The sequence below is a fragment of the Rhinatrema bivittatum genome, chromosome 4 (genome assembly GCF_901001135.1).
Source record: "Rhinatrema bivittatum chromosome 4, aRhiBiv1.1, whole genome shotgun sequence".
NCBI lineage: Eukaryota > Metazoa > Chordata > Amphibia > Gymnophiona > Rhinatrematidae > Rhinatrema > Rhinatrema bivittatum.
The window spans coordinates 452,245,983-452,271,210 of record NC_042618.1 but is presented as its reverse complement, the minus strand read 5'-3'; the positions used below and the strand labels follow the sequence as shown (position 1 = coordinate 452,271,210).

Genomic DNA, 25,228 nt, shown 5'->3' with positions numbered 1-25,228 from the left:
TTGTCTCACTCAGTATGACCAGTTGGCCCTGTCCCTCTACCTGAATCTCGGATGATTTCCTTTTTATGTCCTTATCACCACCTCTTTGCATATTTTCCTAAGAATACTTAAATTATGTCACTGTTTTTATCACTCTCTCCACTGCTGGTAGCAATGTTGAATTTAAAAATGTTATCCCAGAGACAAAGGGAATGGACAAATAGAATAGTTGGAGGAATGAAAATTTGATTATCAATGAAAATTTGATTATCAAACTATTAATCCATTGAAAATAATATTAAATAGTAGATACAGTATCTTTTTTGAAGAAAGGGGCACATATTTAGAGGTAAGAGGCAGTGAGGCAGGATATCCTTTGGAATATGCTAGAATTCAACACTGTCTAGTAGCTTATTGAAGGCATCTATCACTCTTTCGGTAAAGAAGTATTTCCTCTGAGCCTTCCTCCCTCCAGCCTCAGATAATGCACTCTACTTGCAAATTCAAGCTACTACACATAGCTGAATGATAATTTAACTGCTGGTTTAATTGAATTCTTTTCTAGTTTTGTCAAATACCTATTAACATTCTTCCAATGCTTAACCAATTTTCTTTTGGGTTTCCAGGGGCTGCTTATGGCATGACTTTTGCAAAGGAATATCCACAGCTAAGCATCTGAAAGTTACTAGCATTGCATAAGTAAAACAATAGTAGCAGCATGGGGTCTAATTAAAGTTTGGGTATTTGCCAGGTCCTTGTGTCTTGGATTGGCCACTGTTGGAAACAGGATACTGGGCTTAATGGACCCTTGGTCTGAACCAGTATGGCATATCTTACGTTCTTATGTTTTTATAACGCACGGTGTCTGCAATATATACTTTTATTGAGCCAGGGGTTGCATGGTTTTATGTGAAAGAGTCCTTCTTTCCTCACCACATTCAATTTCTCATAATTATGTTGTTGTAAACATAAGAACTAGAATTTTGCAGGCGTAATATTGCTATTGCTCAATTAAGTGTTGGCTTTGACTGCAGCTGAGTGCCTATTGTGCTGTCTTTTGTTGTTGGCGAGTGTCTCCTTACCTATGTTGCTTTGAAAAAAAAAAAAAAAGCTTTTGCTGTTGAGCAGAGATTGTTAAGCACAGCAAACTGGGCAGCCCGAGGTTTCTTGCATTGCCAAGCCTCCTTTGGGGTAGTTAGCATTGTTTTTATGGCATGTCCCATTGGTCAAATCACTCAGCTGGGGCTCGTCGTGCCCCAGCACTATGTGCGACTGGATGATCAGTGGACCCGATCCCAGCTGAGCTGGCTGGTAGAGGGCAGGACTGTCCTTGACCCTGTGGCTCACTTGCAAGCTGGCACTGCGGACCCACGGATTGCCAGAAGCCAGTGCAGTCAAGGTGGGGCCTCTGTGCAGCCACCAGAGCCCGGTGCGACCCACAGTACAGCAAGGAATGATCAGTCCATGGCAGAAGAGACAATGATGATACCAGCTCCTGTGACAGATGCCCAAATATCCCAGGGTAGTGGGAGAAAAGGACAGGGAGAATGCTGGGCACCTGGGACTGTGGAAAGGGGCTCACTGCCAACGTGGCTGTAGTGCATCCTGCTGCTTCCCATGAGGTGCCTTAACATACTAGCAGTAGGGCTTCAGTGAAATATGATCCATTAGAAGCCCTGATTTACTGTTTTCCCCCATAGTCACAGAACGAGAGAAATGCTTCAGCAAGTCAAGCACATGGTGATGTATATAAAACCTGACACAGACTTAATTCAGCAATAGCAATATTATGCCTGCAAGATTCTAGCTTCTTATGTTTAGAGCAAAATAATTATGGGAAATCTGATTCGGTGGGGAGGGAAGAACTTATTCACGTAAAACCATATAACCCTTCCTTTGCTGTTACAGATAGTTATTTATTTCAAATAGACTGTAAGAACATGTATTAACTTGTTTATGCAAAATTATAATAGGGCTTCGCTAGTTGTTGCTCCCTTTAATGTGTTTTCTTGGATGCCTTTCATTTAGTTAGAACTATTTTAGGTCATATTGGGTTCGGCAAAGTTAACGAGTCATGGTTACACAGAGCTAAATGTTTATCGTAGCTGGAGATGTACGTTTTCCGAATAGACTATGAGTCATCCATACTTTAGCCTTTTCATCTTGCTCAGTGCCATCTTATCCAGTCACATTCGTGGTCTACGGCCCCACTGGGTTCCCTACAGTAAGGTGTATGGCCCAGTGGTTTAGGTCAGGGCAGTGTAGAGCAGAAGACTATTATCTTTGCCACAGCGCCCATGCTAGAGTTTGTAATGGAAAGGCCCAAAAACTTGGCTGAGGAGTCTAAGAGTCAAGAGACTAATTCCCAACTCATGGCGATGCCTCTCTGGTGGTTTTACACCCTTCCTACCCAGAAAGAGGAGCAAGAAAAATAAGTTTCTTTTGTCATCTTAGTGTCCCTTAGCCCGAGATATCCCTTCCCAATCCCGCACATTGGAGAAGAAAGAACGGATATTCATTTGATATCATCACCAGGAGGAGAGAGGGAAATAAATGAAAGCATAAAGGAGTCACCCTAAGGGAGAGATTACAAGACCACAGATTCTCAGATTTCCTATTTTCAATTGCTGTATGGTTATTATCTAAGAGAGACTTGTATCAAATGCCATATTTTCATGTTTGAACTATTTCGTCAGTAAAGTTTATGCTGGAACAATCTCTCAGTGATCAGCTTCTTTATTGGCACTCTGATGCAGTTAACATCAAAGGCTAGGAGGTTTATCCTTCCCCCTACAGAGATCTGTTTAACCAGTGAAAAAAAGAAAAAGGAGAAAGACACAATATTATCATCGACTTAGCCCCAGTACTGAGTGTGCCCCATGACTTCCTGAAGATTACCCAAGACAGTAGGACAATTTACAAAAGCTACAGCCATTGCAGCAAGGTAAAAATCCCATCTTGATTCCTGCTGCCAACGCATGCCTGCACTTTCTCCTGCTTTTTGCTATGCCAGGTGGTGTTGGGGACCCTTATTGCCACCCCTTCCTGCTGATGCCATCACAGGTCAGCTTTAAATACAAGCCTGGAGCCGAGAGGGGAGAAAAGAACCTGAAGCAAGCCGCCACTATTGCTCTGTAAGGAGCATTCCTTCTTGCTGTTCCCGTGAATTTTGCTATGCCAGGTGACGTTAGGGACACCTGACTCTGTTGTGTCCATGGACCCTTGGGCTGGGGCGCGTTTGGTTCCACTACCAGCAGGCAGACCCAGACGAAGCAGAGACCAGTCTAGCATTCATCTGTACCAGCCCTCTTTCTTCTCAGGTTGAGCCTTTGGGTGCTGGGGCCAGCAGGTCTCTGGAAATGGCTACGGTCATGGTCCAAGGACAGGCTATCATCAGAGGCAGACAGGCATGGTGAGAGTCCAGGCAAGGGTTGAAACCAGGGGAGGAAGAGGGATGGATAAGGCTGAGGCAGGCTGGGCAGATGAAGGTAGGAAGCAACATGCATCACAGGATGTAGCTAGACCTATTGCTGAGGCATAGTGCATGGGGGGGGGCCTATCCTTCTGTAGGGCAAAGACGGTGATGCCATCAGTAGGGGCCAGGAGGACTTTCCCACTATGGGCCTTTTAATAGGTTTGATGTCAGGCATGCCTAAGAGAATCAGTAATGAGCAGGAACTGGCCGCACAGTGCCCAGCAGTCTCCCTCCGGGAGGAGAGTCAGCAGCATCCTGCCACACCGGAGAGAGCAGCAGCTGGTCACAGAGGTGAGACAGTGGTTTGTTGGGGCAGCTGAATCCAACAGTCTTGATCTTCTCCTACTGATATCATTACAGGCCAGCTTCAAATGCTACCCTGCAACAGGGGCAAACCCAAAGGGAGTCACCTCTTGAGAACATTCTTAGGGAGTGGTTTGGGAGAACTGGGTCTTTGTAATGTGGCACTGTGAAGATTATGTGCCCTTTTTTTTTTTTTGCTAAGGATTTATATGACAGAAGGAGAGATAACATTGGGTGATCTCTAGGGAATATTTAAGATGGTGAGCTTTTAGTTTTTTGTAATCATTTCTGTTATGTTATGAGAGTTAGGTATTAGGGTTTCTTTATTTTTATCAATGAATTTTTTGATATGATTTTTAATGAGAGAGAGAGAGAGAGAGAGAGAGAGAGAGAGAGAGAGAGAGAGAGAGAGAGAGAGAGAGAGACTAGCCATGATGCCCTCATACTAGGTAGGTATTTATACCTCTATATGAGGCCCACCTACTCACTCGAGGTGAGGTTTAGGAAGGAGTGTAGGGGTTAGGGGCCACTTTGACTTTCAAAGTGAGACGTAAGAACAGAACAGTGCTGTCTTGTGAAGATTTGATGACCCTCGGAGTGAGGAAACTCACCTAAAGATGAGATTTGTGCAATGTTCTCTCAACCTAGCTTGATGTTACCCAGGTAGAGAGTCCATATGCAGATATCGTAAAGGAACTGGTGGAAGAGGTGAAATTGTTGTTTCTAGTACTAGGCTAGGCACATTTTATAACTTTTTGGTGAGTACACTAGGACATTATTGGTGTTTCTGGTAATTACAGACATTATACAACCATTTTTTATTATAGAAATGGTTAGGTAAGGGGTGCTTTTGGGAGGTTTGGAATGCATTATGGGTATTTCCATTATTTCCTATGGAAAAAATAGTCTTGACTTACAACCAACTTGAGTTACAACCAGCCCTCTGGAACCAATTGAGTTCGTAAGTCAAGGGACCACTGTATATTTATGAGCTGCATTGTAATATGCTTGTATTTTTGAAATTGTGTATTTTTGTTTGTTGTAAGCCACTCCATGTGGTCTTTTGGGACTATATCATATATAGTCCTAAAAGACCACATATTTATCATGAACTAGATTAGAAATTTAGAATACAAGGAATTTTCAACATGTATGCTATGAAATCCCTAAACTCACTTTTAGTAAGAAAATAATATGTTCAGAGTTATTTGATAAATGGCTTATAAAAAAACAGTCTGAGGAGGTGAAGGTGATTCTGTAGATTCAAAAGTGTAGAATTTTTTTTCTCACACTGCTATTGCACCATCTTGTGGAGAAATATTTCAACTAGTGTTTTGAAGACTTTTGTCTGAATTTTCATAAAAGCCAAATTGAACTTAAAAATATATATATCAGAATTATCCTATTAAACTAATCTCCCTGCCCAGGTATATTTATAACTGAAGAAACTCAAAGTATGAAATACGAAACAAGTTAATTCTGGGTTATTTTTCTTTGGTGCACACTTTAATTTTTGAAAATATCTGTAATATCGGGACTTAGTTGTTTGATCTTTGTGCCAATTAGCCTCTGGTGCAAAAACTGCACCAATTTTTCTGTGAAAAAAAACAAAACATGGTTTTCTCTTATTTCAATGGGGGAAAACTCTGGTGCAAAACTGATCACAAGCAGGAAGGATGCCGCCCCTTCTGTGTGCTTGAAATCTCTTTGGCAGTCAAAAAAAAAATTCTGTCAATTAGAAATGCAATCTACTAGCTAGATGTAAAACCTTTTCAGAGCTGTAGAGAGAATAGCACACAGAAAATGATGAGACAATCCCTTTTGTGAGATACAATCAATGAATTCTTAATTGTTACATGATAGGACACTAATAAAAATGCATGGTACATATGTCTTGAGAGAATTACTAAGTCCTCAGCAGTAGCACTCATTAAACCACGGTGGTGTATGATTCTTAGTATGTGTAGCCTACAATAGCTTTTTTTATCAAGCTCATTTCTGGAATGTAATTTTTTTTTATGATGGGTAAATTTTGTACACTGAAAGGGAGAAATGAAAGCTAAGGCCAGCTCTTTCATTTGCACATCACAAGCGTCTGCCAGAAAAGTGCTCTTGGAAAAATTGGAAACTTCTAAAGTTACGTCTTACCCACTTCCCTGGAAACACGGGGCAGAGTGATGCACTTATTGACTGACATCATTATTCCTCCGGAATGGATGAGGAAGAAGAGGGGTGGGGGGAGTTTACCGAGAGATAAATGCTATACTCTTGTGACATCATCTAAGGGCTTATATAGTTAGGGAATGGTGCCGAGCTTCCTTTATGGTTCAGGCAGGCAGAACGAGTAGGAGAGAGGTGGGAAGGAAAAGCTGCAGCTCACACACACATCTCTTCCTTCTTTTCATGGACTTTACTTTCTAGAAGACGGGAGACAGCAAAGATGAGGATCCAGCTGGTATGTGTGATGCTGCTGGCTTTCGCCTCCTGTGGTCTGTGTTCAGGTAGGTCCTATTCCTAAGGGGTGCTCTTCCGTGAGACTATGTGTGTAGAGTATGACAATAGAAGAGAAATGGACTGGGTTATGTTTAACACTCTTCTGAGTTTAGAAAGGGACAGCATGAGTGCATGCATATAGAAATATAGTGGTTTTTACATGTGTATTGGGTTGAATTTCTTGGCACTTATTCTGAACTTTCCACATGTATGTTAAATATTCGGCAGATCACACATACTAAACTCATGTATGTATCTATTGGAATACCTTTCTACTAAATATTTTCCTGCAGTATATCAAGAGTAGCCTGTTCTCACTTTTCAATAGCAAAAGGACTGTGAGCTACTAATTCAGGTGTTCATTTTAGCAGTTTGTAATACGTAACAAGAATATTTGTAGATGTTAGATAATATGAATATACGTGTATCATAGAAAATATTATAAGCAGCTGCTTCAAATGATAGGAAAACAATTTCCATTGTGACAAGAATCTCCTTTTAAATCATATTTGTACTGTTTAAAGAACTGGGAAGTCAACACATCCTATAGAGATTCTGAGGGTATGTAAAAAAGGTGCAAAAACACAGGTAGGTTAATACAGGAACTTTGCAATTGAATAATTATAAATAATTGTCCCCCAAAAATACATAATTTGTATGCATTCAATTTGTCTGCATTTCAGAGTGCTGAAATTAGAAAGTCATTAGCATGCAAAGCTCACAATGTAAGAAAAAAATGAATACATGGGCAAAACATTTCATTAAATATTATATTATGCTAAAATAGTCCTCAAAGTCTCTAGTTTTGAGGAAAATGATTCTGACAAGCTACAAATTGATCTTATTGTAAAAACTGCATTAACAAAAAGTCACAATGACGGTGCAGTCATCTCCAAAGTCACTGCCGTTCCCTGGCAGAGACAGGTATTTTCACACAAGCTTCACTTTTTAAAGGTGCAAAACAAGAAGTTCCACTCAGAACAAATCTAGCCTCCCTTACAGGGTGCACATCCTTGTCTGCAACCCATGCATTTGTGCAGATCTGGGGGGAAAAAAAATCCACCCCAGTCATTCTTGTGTCCCCCCCTGTCATGTCCTCCAAATTTCATGTCAATTGGATACCAAACAGACAGATATTAGGGACACACATACACATATGCACACACGGCATCTCATAAGCCTTCTTTCCCTTCACAAATGGCCTGGTTTAACCAATTATCTAGCATTACAAGACTTTATGGAAGAAGGAATGGGTGAAATTGTTTACTGAGGCAGCAAATTGAGACATATTTTATTTGGGTGGCTTCGATGAAGTTTTTGAGGATTTTTTCTGCATTTTTTGGGGTGGGCTGGGAAGGGAGTAAACTAAAATCCAACACAGTTACCAGTCAAATCAAAATGGTTGCTGAGACATGGACAGATATTGGTGGCAACAATGGATGGCAATTTTTGCTGGCTAGGAAGTTCTTCAGTTGCATAGATTTTGCAGGAATATTTTACAAGTCTCTTTTCAGACAGAACTAAGAATAATGTAACAGTTTTGCACAAACTTATTGTTTGGATTCCAAAACAACCATAACACAGGCACTTGTGCCCTCCCTCTCAGCTCACCCACCCCCAACAATCACCTGACTATAGGCAAAATAGGTCTGCAGCTTTATGAATGAAATACTGTATTACTTCGAGTTAAGGATTAATACAAACTACATACATAGAAGAAACATCTCAGAAGATTCCTCTCCAACTCCCCAGAACAGCCCAAATATCTTAGGATGCTTTAATACATTGAAGGCTACTAGCCAAACTATAACCTTCCATCTACTAGCCCAAATTTAGGGTCTGCTGCTAAACTCAGCCACCCAACCAGTTGGTACCAACCTGGTCCTAATGAGGTCAAGGTTCTCTGTGGATCCCTTCCAGCTGTGCCCACAACCTTTGGGCTGTAAGGTGCCCAAGCCCCTGATGAGCAATGCCAAGCTCTAGAAGTCCCAAAACTCCACAACGGTATTGCTGATAAAGCCCTGATTCCTCCAGAATCCCTCTCTGGAACAATGAGGGACTTGCCTTTAGGCCAATACCTGGAAGGCAGTGGAGTCATAAATCCTGCTAACCAATGCTGCAAGAAGCAAAACCTAACTCTTTCCTCTTAATAACCCTCAGCAGAGAATTTAACCCAAAATCCCCTTAAAAAGGGGTGGAAGTTGGGACTGCCAAAAACAACCAATTTTGAGCAGGCTCTGCAGACAACTGACATCAGCGAAGCCCACCAATGCAAAGGAATCCACTTGGAAGCCTGCCGCTGATCAACGGCTGCCTCCCGCCGGCACAAGACTTACTCATCAAGCAGGAAAAGAGCCCTTAGCAGTCAGAGGGGCAGGGGCTCAGCCATGTTATCCCGCCCCTGTCTGTCACAGGGCCTCCTGAATCAAGAACACAGAAGACAGGCACTTACTAAAAGTGAACAATTTGCAGAACAATTTCTCGCATCCAGCTTTTGGTATTTTTGTAAACAGAAATAGTACAATCATACAAACTGTATTAAAGGAGACTACTTACAAATAAATATAGCCTACTCGTATCCATCATCAATCTATTTATACCACTGTGGTATGCTGATCTATAAAAGTATTTAGTTGGTCATTGCAGATTAGGAATTAATGTGCTCTTATGATTGGATTTGCCATGGTGCCTTTTGAGATGATATACTAGAACTAGCCTAAAAAAAAAATAACTGATATTTGCTGCATGTTTTCCTTAAAAGGTACCATGGTATCTCTCATTGACTTCTAGAGAAAATCGTAGCCAGAGAAGAAATTAAATGCACATTTTCCTGAACAAATTTACACTCGTGATCATGATTTACAGTTTTCTTTACTAGTAAACAAAAACATTTGGGGCCAACCTGATGACTCAGTGGTTGCATTGCTAAAGACCTAGGATCAGTACCCATCGAGTCAACATGTACTGGGAAGGCTGTGAAAAAATAATGTAACAACCTCCATCTCGCTCTACCTCTTCCCCCACCCTCTTCCAATTGAGAGGAAGGAATTGCAGCTATGACTGAATGGTGAGGCCTACAGTTGGGATTTAGGATTCTGAAGGGAGTTGTGATCTGTCGCTGGAATGGTTGAGTTATAGAGGGAGGAGGAGGAGGACGCATTCTCAGATAAAGCAGCCATAAATGAAGACCCCTGGCTCCTCAGACGTCACCCATCCTGTCAGAAATAGCACCGAGCGAGACTGAAGCGTGTACCAACCTGTGCAGGCGGCTGAGGTTGGGAGGCTCAAACAAGCCAAATGAAGTAGTAATGATTTTCAACCATTGTTAGGTTATGAATTCAGGCATTATCCGCTGTGAGCTTTATAAAGGTGGAGTCATTCTGCGGTCAGTTTTCAAAGCTATTTACATGGGCATATAGTGATTTATCCATGGAAATTAAAATCGCGTTCCTCCAGTTCTCCTAACAGCATGCATGGTGTTCAACAATGAGTGTTCTTTTAGCTGAATTTGGGAGAGATATTCCCCAGGGAAAGTTTCTTGACAGGATTTGGAACAAAACGCATGTAGGATGAGAGGGCCATTTTCAGCCACTGTCTGGGCAGCAAAGTTAGCCAGTTAAACTTACATGGCTAACTTTGTCAGGATATTCAGTGGCACTGGGCAATGCTGGATATACCTGACTGTCTAAAAGATAGCCTGAATACTTATTTGGCTAACTTAACTCTGGCCGGAATGCCCCTGAAATGCCTCCGAGTTATCCGGCTAAGTTTTATCAGCTGGCTACTTAGCCCAGAGAGCTCTGAGGTAGTCAGCCAGAAGGGATTTTTCAAACCCCCGCCATTTGTCTGGCTAAGTCCAAACATAGGCAGGCACATGGCACAGAATATTGACCTCTGTATTTTCAAATCTATATGCATTATGTTCTATGAAAAATCTACCCAGACGCAAAAGTCTGTGGGTACTTTGTATTCACTGCAGTTTTCAAAGGGAAGAGATGGGCTTACTATCCCTCTGAAAGACAATGGATAAAAAATAACTGTGGACTTTGCAGTAAAGCAGCTAATTTGAAAGTTGCCCCCGAAGTTCGGAGAAATCACTTACTGCCATCACACCGCATTTGGAGCCACTGGCATATCCAATCATGACTGAGGAAGTGAATAAAAGCAGTGTCTTTAACATGGTAAAAATAGTCTGGGAAAAGGATATAGGCTTAGGCAGAGAAATCCTACATACACTGAACTATTGTGCAGAAGTAAGAAAGTTATTACTAGGGATGTGCAGCAGGGACAGATTTGTCCCATTTGGTATTCGTATTTGTCAGGACCCAAATCCGTTGCACCCGTTCTTGGGGGACCCCGATCCGTTCATTAGTTACCTATGTATTCATTTCCCAAAATAAAAACCATCCCAACCCTTTAAATTTAATTAACTACAACCCCCCACCCTCCTGACCCCCCCCCCCAAGACTTGCCAAAAGTCCCTGGTGGTCCAGCGGGGTCCTGGAGCGATCTCCTGCACTTTGGCCGTCGGCTGCCGGTATTCAAAATGGCGCCAATAGCCTTTGCCTTACTATGTCACAGGGGCTACCGGTGCCTTTGGTCGGCCCCTGTCACATGGTAGGAGCACAAGATGGTGCCGGCCATCCATTGCTCCTACCATGTGACAGGGGCCGACCAATGGCACCAGTAGCCCCTGTGACATAGTAAGGGCAAAGGCTATCGGAGCCATTTTGAATACCGGCAGCCGACGGTCCGAGTGCAGGAGATTGCTCCAGGACCACCGCTGGACCACCAGGGACTTTTGGCAAGTCTTGGGGGGGTCAGGAGGGTGGGGGTTTATTCATTAGTGATATGTTGTATTCGTGGGAGTTTGCCATACGTTTCGTGACCCCCACGAATACAACGAATATGGCATGTACGTTGCGGATTGCCAATACGTTGCAAATGAATGCACACCCCCTAGTTATTACAAATCATGCTCATGAGTGAGCCTTAGCTCAAGTTTCAGCACCTTTTCTACAGGGTTGAAAAGGGTTTTGGAATGCCACAGATGGAAGACACCCAAGCCTGGGAAGGGAGGGAAGCAGTTGCCACTCTGTCAGTGACCCCTGTTGGCCAAAAGAGTAGCACTAAAGGTGAGTCTCAGGCAGAGTTGCCAAATGGCTCTGTTTCTGCAGGTCAGGTGGATCCACTCTTATTTTTTTCCCCATTGCATGCATTTGTTTAATAATTGAATTTAATAAAATTAAGGAATCGCGTTACAGATTCACTTAAAAATGGTCCAAAGTGATGCCTTACAGTTCTCATTTTATTAAGAGGAGCAGGACTACAGGTCTATGCATGCAATAGGATAAAACCCGGACCAGATCAGGCTGTTGAGCAGAAATGGAGCCAGTTGGCAACCCTCATCTCGGAAGAGACTTCCCTTTAGTGCTCTTGGCCAGAGAGGGCAGAGGTTGCCTGGACATGCTGTCTTGGGTCAGGGAGGAACACGAGAAACCTGGAAAAATGAGGTTCTGATATTTACTATTATCAGCTTCAATTCTGCAAAATTACTGAACTACGTAAATGAACAAACACCTGGAGAGAATTCCCACTGGTATAACTGCAATGAGCAAATATTTACTACGCTTTTCTGCTTCATTTCTGTACCTATCAGCTGCTGATTTTCTTCCAGCACATAATGTACATTCTGTATTTTGGTATACTGAACAGCATCTTCATTTATAAATAAAAAGTACTGACTGTATCTAGTCCAAGATTTCCCAAACAGTTCCTGGTGACCTCATCCCCCAAGTCTCTTGCTCTGTATATTTGTCTTATTAGATTGTAAGCTCTATTGAGCAGGGACTTTCTGTATGTTTGTACAGGGCTGTGTATGTCATGTAGAAGCTATAGAAATGTTAAGTAGTAGTAGTAGATATCCACAATGAAAATGCATGAAATCTGTCTTCAATGTATGCAAATTCATCTCATGCGTATTCATTGGGGATATCCTTTAAATCTGACTGGAAATAGGATCACCAGGAACATAAGAACATAAGAAATTGCCATGCTGGGTCAGACCAACGGTCCATCAAGCCCAGCATCCTGTTTCCAACAGAGGCCAAACCAGGCCACAAGAACCTGGCAATTACTCAAACACTAAGAAGATCCCATGCTACTGATGCAATTAATAGCAGTGGCTATTCCCTAAGTAAATTTGATTAATAGCCGTTAATGGACTTCTCCTCCAAGAACTTATCCAAACCTTTTTTGAAATGGGAAGCCCTAATCTAGACTGCTTTCTTTACTGCCAATTTTCAAGAAAATACCTTTCATATTGACATACAGTTATCATTCATACTTGACCGATGATTATTTGTAAGGCTATGAAGGCAGAATATTGCCGGTAAAGCCTAGTATGAGGTCTCTGGTTTCACTGTCTGCTTAGTGGAGATACCATGGGGTGTTTAAAAATTAAAAAATGTAAATATTATAATTGTGATCTATAAGGTTAATTTACTGAGGATTCATCTGCTCATCCTCTTCTCATTAAAAGGTCTCTATGGATGGTCACTAATAACAGCAGCTGAATAAAATCTGTAAAAGAGTCTTCGCTGCCCTTCTGTTATTTTCCAGGCACACATATCATGTGTAACCAGAGTCTCCAACACACAGCCAGAGTCACACAGAAAGCAAATGCCACACATATCCAAAGCTACTTAGGCATACTTGCAGTCACTGCACACACATCCAGAGCCCACACCCATTTAAACAAAGTCCTCCTAGGCACACAGCAGCCCCCCCCCCCCCAACACACACACACATATACAGAACCCAAGAACACAAGCCAGAGCCGTGCTACACACAGACTTCTACACACACAGACAATGTTCCCACACCTCGCCAGGGTCCCATGCACGCATACAACCAGAACTTCCCCCAAATACACAAAAAGCACCATCAACACACAGTCGTATCCCAAACAAAAGCCAGATGCCCTCAACAATGACACGCCTCACATCCAAGGATGCAACATACACACACACAGTGCAGTGCACAACTACAGAACCAGAGCGTTACCTAAATGCACACAGAGCCGGAAATCCTCCATCATATGCATAACGACAGAAAAGGATCAATGGTCCATCCAGTCTGCTCAGCAAGCTTCCCATGGTAGTATCTGCCGAGCAGGTTACCCCAATGTATCACTCAGTGCTGCTTGATGTGCTTTGCTTATGGACTTGGCCGTAGAAGCAGCCTTGTGGTGTTTTCCCTTAATCTCTGTGCATCAGTACTCCAGACTGTAAAAAAAGTCATGGCTCGTGTTGGTTGTTCCTGAATCCAAATTTCTCTTTCCCTCCACCCCCCACCCCCGTCCTTTAAAACAGACAGCGATGTTGCAGTTGCATCAAAAGCATCAAGGCTTATTTATTAAGGGTAGTAATCCATGTCTTCTGTTAAGGGTAGCAACTGCTGTTCTGTTCAGGTTACTCCCATGCTTATCAGTTTCCCACACTATAAAAGTTGAGCCTTTGGTTGCTGTCTAAATCCAATTCCCCTTTTTCCCTGCTGTTGAAGCAGAGAACAAATGTTGAAGTTGCATCAAAAGTATCAAGGCTTATTGGTTAAGGGTAGTAACCGTGGCACCAACAAGTTACCCCATGCAAGCTTTCTTCGTTTCCTTTAGGACTTGGCCATACAAACAGTCCTGTGCTTTTTCCCTTATGTCTGCAATTCAGCATCCCAGACCATGGAAGTCAGGGCCCTCAGTTGTCTTCTGAATCTAATTCCTCTTTTCCCCCTCCAACTAAGTGGGAAGCAATGTTGCAGTTGCATTACAAGCATCAAAGCATTATGGTTAAGGATAATAATCTCCATGCCTTCTGCTAAGGGTAGTAACCGCCGTACCAGCAAGTTACCCCCCTGCACATTTTTCTCACTTTTGCCCTCTAGCCTTTAGAGAGCCACAGTGTTTATCCCATGCCTCTTTGAATTCTTTGACTGTTCTCTTCTTCACCACCTCCTCCAGAAGGGCATTTCAGGCTCCACCACCCTCTCTCTGAAGAAATATTTCCTGATGTTGGTTCTGAGTCATCCCTCCCTAGAATTTTATTTTGTGCCCTTAGTTCTATTGTTTTCTTTCCAACGGAAAAGGTTCGAAGTCCATACATCATTGAAACCTTTTAGGTATCTGAAGGTCTGTATCATACCTCGTCTGCACCTCCTCTCTTCCAGGGTCTACATATTCAGATCCTTCAGCCTCTCCTCATAAGTCTTCCAATACAGACCCCACATACATTTTGTCGCCCTTCTCTGGACCGCCTCCATCCTGCATCTATCCTTTTTGAGATACGAGCTCCAGAACTGAACACAGGTGAGGCCTCACCAAGGACTTGTCCAAGGGCATTATCACCTCCTTTTTCTAACTGGCTATTCCTCTCTCTACGCAGCCCAGCATTCTTCTGGCTTCAACTATCGCCTTGTCGCATTGCTTCACCATCTTCAGATCCCCAGACACTATCACTCCACGATCCCCCCAACTATCACCTGCAACATGGAAGCTAGATCCAGACTCCTCACAAATGTACAGACATATCCACCTCCCTCACATCCTGAGTTATCCCACTCAGTCACTCACAGCCTTCCACTCACGCAGCCACAGTCTAGCCACAAACTGTTAAGAGACTTCCTTCCCCAATACAACTCCCAGCATTTTACCCGAAACACATCCAGGACCATAAATCTCCCTCAGCTGCCCACATATACCCACAGAGCCAGAACCAGTCATGCAGATGAACATACATAGTCAGAGCGCCTTCCCCCCGACCCCCACAGAAAGCAAAATATTCCTACTGGGGCCTCAGCACACAGATATACCTGATTCCAAAGTTTCAAACACTACATTCAGATAAAAGGAAATTCAAGTAGCTGATTTACTTCAACTCAATCAATTTTTCAAATGAATCATATTATCGCCTTCTCTGTCTATGACTAGTCTTCTGCCTCTAATCACTTGGATTTGCAGGGGGTTGCTTCTAGTAAGATTTATTTCAAGGACTTCTTAAAGCTAAGCAAATGACAGTTACTGGCATCATGTACAGAATCTAAAACAGCACAATGCACTCATACAACGCATGCCCTTATTAGACTGGCAGCTTTATAGCATGTTACACAATAAAGAATGGACCTAAATTAGCTTATTTAACAATACCATAAGAACATGGTGTATATAAGACTTATCACTATCAATCAGTTTAGGAAGGGAGCAACTTCTACATTTAGAACAAAATAATTATGGGAAATCTGAATCAGCGTGAACGAAAGGAGTCTTTCACCACCCTGGTACAAAAAAACCCCCAAACAAACCAATAACCTTTGCTTGCTGTAAAAAAACAAATAACCTATGCTTGCTGCTTCAGTCTGTGCTTTCCCTTTAACATGCTTTTCACCTAGGTCAAACTATTTCAGCTACAATGAAACTAATCAAAATTAAATGTCATAGTAACACTTTAAATCTTCTTCATCATCGTTTATTTATTCCACACTTTCCATTAAGGCAGCTCCAAGCGAGTTACAACAAGTCAGAGTATATAACAAGTAAAGCAACAAGTCAGAGTATATAACAAGTAAAAGTAAAGGCAGGTATACACTGCAGGGATAATTTTGTAACCTCTTGCATTAAAGCAAACTCAATTATCCATGGACTTTGCACTAATTTTGCAAAGGACGGTACATGAAAAATTTCCCTTTAAAAATTATCCCAGAAAAACTTATCCATGCACATTTACACCAGCTAAGGTTGTAGTGGTAGAGTTTCTGAAAAAATACATACACACATTTGAAAATTCAGGTGCCAACCATCCCTAATCTCCTACCTTGGAACAACTCTTTTTGCTGTGGGTAAAAGCACATGCAGACAGGCCCTTTCTTGTATGTTGTTGGATTCGTGGACCCTTGGGCCGATCGGAGCCTTAGGAAGAGCTGCTGTAGGTGGTAGAAGCAGCGACCCCGACTGGGAGGCGGCAGGGACAGACTGATGGCCGGTCGTAGACGGGACTCTGGAGGCCCTATGCGACCAAGGGCTCCGGCGAGGATGGAGGTGATGGTGGCGCTGGCTCGGTGAGGAGGAAACCTTCGCCCTGGAAGCCGATCCTCCCCCGAGAGGAGCTCGTAGGAGTTCAGCCGCTGGGACTTAGGAGATTCACCCTGGAAGCCGGAGTCCCCCCAGGAGGAGCCCGTAGGAACCCGGCCGCTGGGACTTAGGAGGGCCCGCAGGGGCCTGGTCAGCTGTAATCCAAGGTCGAGAGCCGAAGGGTCGTTGCTCGCCGAACCAGAGTCAGGAACCAATGGATCGCCGTCAGCCAGTCCGAGGTCAGAAGCCAGAGGGTCAACGTAAGCCAGTCCGAGGTCAGAAGCCAGAAGGTCAACGTAAGCCGGTCCGAGGTCAGAAGCCAGAAGGTCAACGTAAGCCGGTCCAAGGTCAGAAGCCAGAGGGTCAACGTAAGCCGGTCCGAGGTCAGAAGCCAGAAGATACCAATGCCAGTCCGGGGTCCGAAACCAAGGAGAGACGTCAGCCGATCCGAGTCAGGAGCCAAGGAAGAACACCAAGCAGAACGCAGCAACTGAAGACAGGAACAACCCTGGGAACCTCGTTGCAAGGCGACGTTTGGGATCTGGCTGCAGGGCTAAATACCCTGGGGGCGTCTGACGTCATCCAGGGGCGTCCCCAAGGTTTCCCGCGCTGGCCCCTTTAAAAAACAGAGAAAGACGCGCGCGCGCGTCTAGGGGGCGGGGCTTAGTGCCGCGAGGCGCCGGCTGCACCGACGAGGCAGGGAAGCGGCAGTAGAAGCAGTTGCAGGCCTGGGCGAGCTGGAGAAACGCCGGGCCTGCAGTCTCCGGTGTCCCCGGAGCCCTGGGGAGCGCGGAGCCCGCGCCAGCCCGCGAGCCGGTGAGTGACGATTCTGGGGGCGGCCCGGAATCGCAACAGTACCCCCCCTCCTACGCCCCCTCCCGGGGGGCCGTGGTTTATCCGGATGGGCCAAATGAAACTGATGAAGGAGGTCTTTGTCGAGTATGTGGGCGGAGGGCTCCCACGAGTTCTCTTCAGGACCATAACCCTCCCAAGACAGTAGGTACTCCCAACGGTGGCGACGGCACCGGACATCCAAGACCTCCCTTACCGTGTAGGTGACGTCCGGATCCGAGGAAACATTGGAGGGCACAGGTGGAGCTGCCCGAAAATGAGAGAGCACCAGCGGCTTGAGGAGGGACACGTGGAAGACATCATGGATTTTGAGCGAGGAGGGCAGCCGCAATCTGTAAGAAACCGCCCCTACGCGTTCTGCCACCGGGAAAGGTCCAATGTAACGGGGTGCTAACCTCATGGAGGGAGTCCGCAATCGAATGTGCTTCGTGCTTAGCCATACCCTCGTCCCGGGTAAGAATACTGGGGCGGGTCGCCGAGACCGGTCCGCATACGCCTTGAAGCGGGCTGCTGTTTTGCGAAGCTTCTCCTGCGTGGCAATCCAAAGGTGATGGAGCTGGTTAGCTGTTAGTTGTGCTGCGGGGGAAGAGACCTGTACCGGTAACGGCAGTGGAGGTCTGGGGATCCTCCCATAAACTAGCCGGAAGGGAGACTGGCTTGTAGCGGAGTGCTTGTGGCGGTTGTATGAAAACTCCGCCCAGGGAAGGAGAGAGACCCAGTTGTCTTGGAGCTCATCTACAAAAGCTCGGAGGAAGGTTTTCAGTGTCCGGTTGGTCCGCTCCACTTGGCCGTTGCCCTGGGGATGAAAAGCCGTGGTAAGATCCAACTGTATGCCAAACTTCTTGCATAATGCCCGCCAGTACTTGGCCGTAAACTGAGGGCCGCGATCCGACGCGATATGCGAGGGCAGTCCATGTAACCGGAAAATATGCTGGACGAATAGGTCAGCCAGCTCAGGAGCCGTGGGCAGCTTGGGCAGCGGGATGAAATGTGCCATCTTAGAAAAGCGGTCGATAGTGACCCAAATTACGGTTTTCCCCTCAGAGCGAGGCAAGTCCACCACAAAGTCTGTGGAGAGGTGGGACCATGGTTCTGCGGGAATAGGGAGCGGGTGGAGTAGGCCCCACGGACATCCCGGTGGGGGTTTTTGCTGAGCGCATGTGGGACAGGAGTTAACATAGTGCCGGACATCCTCCCTCACACGTGGCCACCAGTAAAACTCAGTGAGCAATTCAAGGGTTCGAGAAATTCCAGGATGGCCTGCCGTCAGGGAGTCGTGGGCCCATGCCAGAACCTTCCTCCGCGAACGGACTGGGACCACCGTCCTACCTTCGGACCCTAAAGTTGTGGCTGCCAGTAGGACTTTGGCTGGGTCCAAAATATACTGAGGGGTCTCCGTGGTATCATCAACCTCGGTGGTGCGGGATAGAGCATCTGCCCGTACATTCTTGGCTGCGGGTCGGTAGCGAAGCGAGAAGTCGAACCGACTAAAAAAGAGGGACCAGCGGGCCTGTCTGGGATTGAGCCTCTGAGCATGAGACAAGTACTGCAGGTTCTTGTGGTCGGTATATACTATGATCGGATGTTGGGCTCCCTCCAACCACTGACGCCACTCCTCGAACGCCAATTTTATGGCCAACAGCTCCTTGTCGCCAATCCCGTAATTCCTTTCGGCCGGTGAAAACTTGCGGGAGAAGTATGAGCACGGCCAGGTTTTGCCAGTGGGAGAGGTTTGGAGTAGCACTGCCCCTACCGCGATAGCAGAAGCATCTACCTCTATTATAAACTGGCGTTGAGGGTTAGGGTGCCGAAGACAAGTGTCTTGAAGAAACGCCTCCTTGAGATCCTGGAAAGCCTGCGTTGCAGCAGGGGACCAGTTTCGTGCATCCGCACCCTTCCGCGTGAGGGCCGTCAGGGGAGCTACCAGGCTGGAGTAATGCGGGATGAAGTGGCGGTAAAAATTGGCGAATCCTAAGAACCGCTGAAGCGCTTTTATTCCTGATGGTTGTGGCCACCCCTTGATGGCGCTCACCTTGTCCGGATCCATTCGGAAGCCCGTCGAGGAGACAATATATCCCAGGAAGGGTAAGGACTCCTGTTCGAACTGGCATTTCTCCAGTTTAGCGTACAAGTGGTTCTCCCTTAGCTTCAGCAGGACTTGCCGCACGTGTTGTTGATGTGTCTCGAGATCCTGGGAATATATTAATACGTCGTCCAGATATACGATCACTGAAGTGTATAAGAAGTCACGGAGGACCTCGTTCATAAGGTTTTGGAACACCGCTGGGGCGTTACAGAGCCCAAATGGCATAACAAGGTACTCGTAATGGCCGTCTCTGGTGTTAAAAGCGGTCTTCCACTCATCCCCAGGGCGTATACGAACGAGATTGTAAGCACCTCGGAGGTCCAATTTGGTGAAGACACGGGCCCCTTGGAGGCGATCCAGGAGCTCTGGAATCAGAGGCAACGGGTAACGGTCTCGGCGAGTAATTTGATTCAAGCCCCGATAATCAATACAGGGGCGGAGAGACCCGTCTTTCTTTCCTACAAAGAAGAACCCGGCCCCGGCCGGGGATTTGGATGGTCTGATGAAACCCCGGTCCAGGTTTTCCTTAATATAGGCTGACATAGCTTGGGTCTCAGGCAGAGACAGAGGGTAGACTCTCCCACGGGGCGGAGTGGTTCCTGGTAGCAAGTTGATTGCGCAATCAAAGGGTCGGTGCTCCGGGAGAAGCTCTGCTTTTTCTTTCGAGAAGACATCCTGAAAGGCATGGTATTGTGGAGGTACCATTAACGGAGCTGTGCAGAGTGCGATAGGTCGCAGTGGACGTGCAGGAAGGCAATGCCGACGGCACGCAGGACTCCAGGAGGTAATCTGGAGGGTACCCCAATCAATTACCGGAGAGTGTTGCCGAAGCCAGGGTAGACCCAGGATGACCGGGTGGATGGATTTTTCTAAAATAAGAAACGAGATTTCCTCCTGGTGGAGGGCTCCAACCTGGAGCTTCAGAGAACTGGTGCGAGTGGATATTAAACCAGGAAGTGGGCTCCCTTGAATGGAGGAAACCCGCACAGGCGGGTCTTGCGAGCAGACCTCGAGCTGTAGCTGTTCAACTAGCTCCCGGAGGACGAAGTTCCCCCCGGACCCAGAGTCGATTAAGGCAAGGGTATCAAAGCCTCCCTCCGGAAGGCAGAGTCGTACCGGAACGGTACATGGGGAGCTAGGTGAAATGTTGCCTAGAGTCAACTCCCCGCTGAGCTCTAGGTTCGGGCGTTTCCCGGACGCTCGGTACAGCGGGCCAAAAAGTGCCCCTGACCCCCACAGTATAGACACAGTCCCTGGGCACATCGGCGTTGACGTTCCTCGGAGGAAAGGGGACCACGGCCCAACTGCATGGGTTCGTCTGTAGCTGGAGCTGTGGCTGCAGGAGGAGAGGACCGGGCTTGCGGCGGAGTGGATCGCCGGACGGAGGATCCCTGAGCGGGCCTTCGCTCTCGGAAGCGGCGCTGGATACGCCGGTCCACACGTCCAGCGAGTTCGATGAGTTCCTGCAAGTCGTCTGGGAGATCTCGTGCCGCAAGCTCATCCTGGAGCCGAGAGGACAAACCCTCCAGAAAGATCCCATGCAAACTGTCCTCGCCCCAGGCCAGCTCTGTAGCCAGGGTCTGGAATTCCATCGCAAATTCCTCAAGGGGACGGTTACCCTGCTTCAGCTGGAGGAGCTCTGAGGCAGCTGTGGAGGCCCGGGACGGTTCGTCAAAGATCCTCCGGAATGCTTGGACAAATTGAACTAAGTTATTTAAGCGGGAATCTTGGCGCTCCCACAGGGAGGAAGCCCAAGTCAACGGTTTCCCGTCCAGAAGCGAAATAATGTAAGTCGTTTTTGCCCGGTCTGAGGTGAATTGCGCAGGCAGGAGGTCGAACCGGATGTAACAATGGTTGAGGAACCCTCAACATGTCTTCGGATTCCCCGAGTACCTCGGGGGCGCTGGCATCTGCACCGGGACAGAAGAAGTCGGGTTGACCATAGATGTGGATGCTGCGGAGTGGGCTGCGGAGGCCCCATCTACGCGATCCGCCAGGCGTTGGACGGCCGACATCAGCGTATCCAGGCAGGACTGCTGTTGCTGCAGCTTCTGGGCAATGCCGGGAATGGCCTTTAGACCGGCAAGATCCGCCGGGTCCATGGCCTTGCAATCTGTTGGATTTGTGGACCCTTGGGCCGATCGGAGCCTTAGGAAGAGCTGCTGTAGGTGGTAGAAGCAGCGACCCCGACCGGGAGGCGGCAGGGACAGACTGATGGCCAGTCGTAGACGGGACTCTGGAGGCCCTATGCGACCAAGGGCTCCGGCGAGGATGGAGGTGATGGTGGCGCTGGCTCGGTGAGGAGGAAACCTTCGCCCTGGAAGCCGATCCTCCCCCGAGAGGAGCTCGTAGGAGTTCAGCCGCTGGGACTTAGGAGATTCACCCTGGAAGCCGGAGTCCCCCCAGGAGGAGCCCGTAGGAACCCGGCCGCTGGGACTTAGGAGGGCCCGCAGGGGCCTGGTCAGCTGTAATCCAAGGTCGAGAGCCGAAGGGTCGTTGCTCGCCGAACCAGAGTCAGGAACCAATGGATCGCCGTCAGCCAGTCCGAGGTCAGAAGCCAGAGGGTCAACGTAAGCCGGTCCGAGGTCAGAAGCCAGAAGGTCAACGTAAGCCGGTCCAAGGTCAGAAGCCAGAGGGTCAACGTAAGCCGGTCCGAGGTCAGAAGCCAGAAGATACCAATGCCAGTCCGGGGTCCGAAACCAAGGAGAGACGTCAGCCGATCCGAGTCAGGAGCCAAGGAAGAACACCAAGCAGAACGCAGCAACTGAAGACAGGAACAACCCTGGGAACCTCGTTGCAAGGCGACGTTTGGGATCTGGCTGCAGGGCTAAATACCCTGGGGGCGTCTGACGTCATCCAGGGGCGTCCCCAAGGTTTCCCGCGCTGGCCCCTTTAAAAAACAGAGAAAGACGCGCGCGCGCGCGTCTAGGGGGCGGGGCTTAGCGCCGCGAGGCGCCGGCTGCACCGACGAGGCAGGGAAGCGGCAGTAGAAGCAGTTGCAGGCCCGGGCGAGCTGGAGAAACGCCGGGCCTGCAGTCTCCGGTGTCCCCGGAGCCCTGGGGAGCGCGGAGCCCGCGCCAGCCCGCGAGCCGTGAGTGACGATTCCGGGGGCGGCCCGGAATCGCAACATATGTGGGATGAGCAATTTTCTAAATGATGATTTCTGCTGGTAAACCACTGTTTTACTCATGGAAATGATGGTGAAAATCACCTTGCCTTAGTATGCTTAGGATGTAATACACCTTAATAGACTCTCCATGCTGTAAAGCTGATGCAATACTGACGCGCTAAAAATATGCGTCAAAACTGGACGCAGTTTTTTTTAACACGTGCGCAATCACCTGTCCTGGGTGCTCGATGCACTAGGCAAATGAGCCGCCATGCTACAAAGGACATGCTATGGATAAATTGTGCATCCCTAGCGTGTCCAAGGCACCGGGCGCCCAGGAGAAGAGGCTGTGCGCGAGTTACGAAAATGGACGCACATTTTTACAAGCATCCGTTTTCCTAACCTGTGCACAGCCAAGGGTTAGGAAAACGGACGCTCATTAATTGAGCGTCTGTTTTCCTAACCTGACCACAGGCAAGACATTTTTTTTTATTTTATTTTTTATGATACACCTTTTCTTGGTTCCTCCGACTTAGTATCGCCACGATATTAAGTAGGAGGAACTACAGAAAAGCAGTATTTTCTGCTTGTTTGTAAACTTTTGGGGCTCCTTAAGACTTAACGCCATCTGGCGTTAATAATTGACGGTAAAAATGTACACATCAGGCGCACATTTATTTGTTACATAAGGGGGTAATAGCTAATAACCTCATCAACATGTCATTTCCATGTGATGAGTGCTATGAGCTACGCGCTGGTTTGGACGTGCGCTTTGGATGCGTTAATCCCTTTTTTGCATAAGGGATTATGGACACGTGTCTAAAACACATGTCCAACCGCGGGTTAACCTGTGCGCTATCCTGAGCGCACAGTATTGCATCGGCCTGATAAAGTATTAGTATAAGTATTACAAGATGCAATTTATAGTTTCCTCACTAAGTAGTTACTTTTAAAAAGAATTTACACACATTAAGACTAGGGGATTTACGATGTAGCATTAACTACTTCCCTCATCCCTACCCCTCTCTTGCACAGGTTCTCAATCTGAACTCAATAGCCCAGAAAGGTGCTGTTTTCAGCTCATAGCTCAGACCTTTTTCTGGATCATAGACAAAAGGCAAAGAAATTGACAAGACTCCAGTGAAGCCTTTAAACAAAATCTCTTCACTTCAGCAGTCTAAGACGCCTACTGAATTCTATTAAACAAACCTTCATTTTGCAATTCTCTTTTCAGAAGAAGAGTTGTTGCCTCTTCCAGGTCAACCCCAACAAACTGCTCCAGTTCTGGTTTTGACCTGTTGCATCTATGGGATTGCAGTTCCAATTCTTTTCCTTTTTTTTAGAAAAGGTAGGGGCTACAAATCCATAGATGCAATGGTACAAACAAGTGAACTGGGTCAGCCTGCTAAGATCACGATGGGACAGGTGATAAATCTATTGGAAACAGGAACATAAACTGCCAATAATCTGACCATCAGGGCAACTGAATTCTTATTTGGTTTTTCTCTTGTAGCTCACAGTAGACATTTTTTAAAGGGATTCTAGCTCTGAGACAAAGGAGCTGCCTGGTTCATGTCTCTATGACCTCTGCAGTGAAAACTGGCAAATGCAACCCAAATATGTGGAAATATCCAAAGCCATTTCTGCCCATAGATCAGCGTTTTGCAAGCAGAAAGGACATGTTATAAAATTGCCCTCCAAAAATGTGGGTAGAATTATGTGCATAAGCCACATCTGCATTCAGCAGAGGCATTCTGGGTGGCGAGGGGCCAAGAGGTTGGGTAATTTTTGCTCACGCACATAGGGGCGGATTTTCAAAGTGTTACGCACGTAACCCCGAGAAGTTATGCGCGTAACCCCGAGAATCCGCTCCTGCGCACGCAGAGTCTATTTTGCATAGCCCCGGCTTGAAAAAGGGCGGGGCGTGGGCGGGGAGGTTCGGGGGCAGGGCAGGGGAGGGTCTGGAGCCTCCAGGCACAGCAGCCATTTGCTGCTGTGCCCGGGATCGCGGGCCGGCCATTGGCCGGCGCACGCAACCTACAGAGGCAGGTGCAACTTCTAAGTTAAAGGTAAGTGGGGGAGTTTAGGTATGGCTGGGAGGCGGGTTAGGTAGGGGAAGGGAGGGGAAGGAAGGGGGGGGGGCCGGAAGGAAAGTTCCCTCCGAGGCCACTCCGATTACGGAGGAAGGATGCGTGGCTCGGCGCACGCAAGTTGCAGAATTCTGCACCCCCTTGCGCGCGCTGACCCTGGATTTTATAACATGCACGGGCCTATGCAAAATAGGCTCGGCGTACATAACCCACCCCCCCCCCCCGCATGCATAAATCCAGCTTCAGCACGTAGGGCTTTTAAAATCTGCCCCAGAGCTTTCACCACATCCTCTGGCAATGAATTCCAGAGCTTAATTATGCAATGAATAAAAAAGTTATTTTCTCTTATTAGTTTTAAATATATTACCCAATAACTTCATTGTGTGTCCCCTGGTCTTTGTACTTTTCGAAAGAGTAAACAACTGATTAACATTTACTGGTTCCGTTCCACTCATTCTTTTATAGACCTCTATCATATCTCCCTCAGTCATCTCTTTTCCAAGCTGAAGAGATCTAACCTCTTTCGCCTTTCTTCATAGGGGAATTGTTTCATCCCTTTATCATCTTGACTACCCCAATCCACTGGCCGCAGAAATAGCGGGGATAGCTTGTGAGCATGTACTTTTACTGGATTTTTAAAGAGAAATTACCTGGGTAGTTTCACTTAGAAAAATCATTGCAAGGTTCACACATACAAAAGTATCCACATAGGTGGCTTTAGTGT

At 46.7% G+C, this 25,228-nt stretch overlaps 1 protein-coding gene across 1 annotated transcript in view; it reads left to right on the top strand.

The window, feature by feature from the left end:
* The first annotated feature begins 6,066 nt into the window (after nucleotides 1-6,066).
* The window catches only part of NTS (neurotensin), a 72,539-nt gene continuing 53,377 nt past the window's right edge, over nucleotides 6,067-25,228 (top strand). The window contains exon 1 of the mRNA XM_029597075.1: nucleotides 6,067-6,258. Within this exon, the coding sequence (XP_029452935.1) occupies nucleotides 6,198-6,258 (61 nt within the window). The 5' untranslated portion in view covers nucleotides 6,067-6,197. The remainder of the gene's footprint in view (nucleotides 6,259-25,228) is intronic.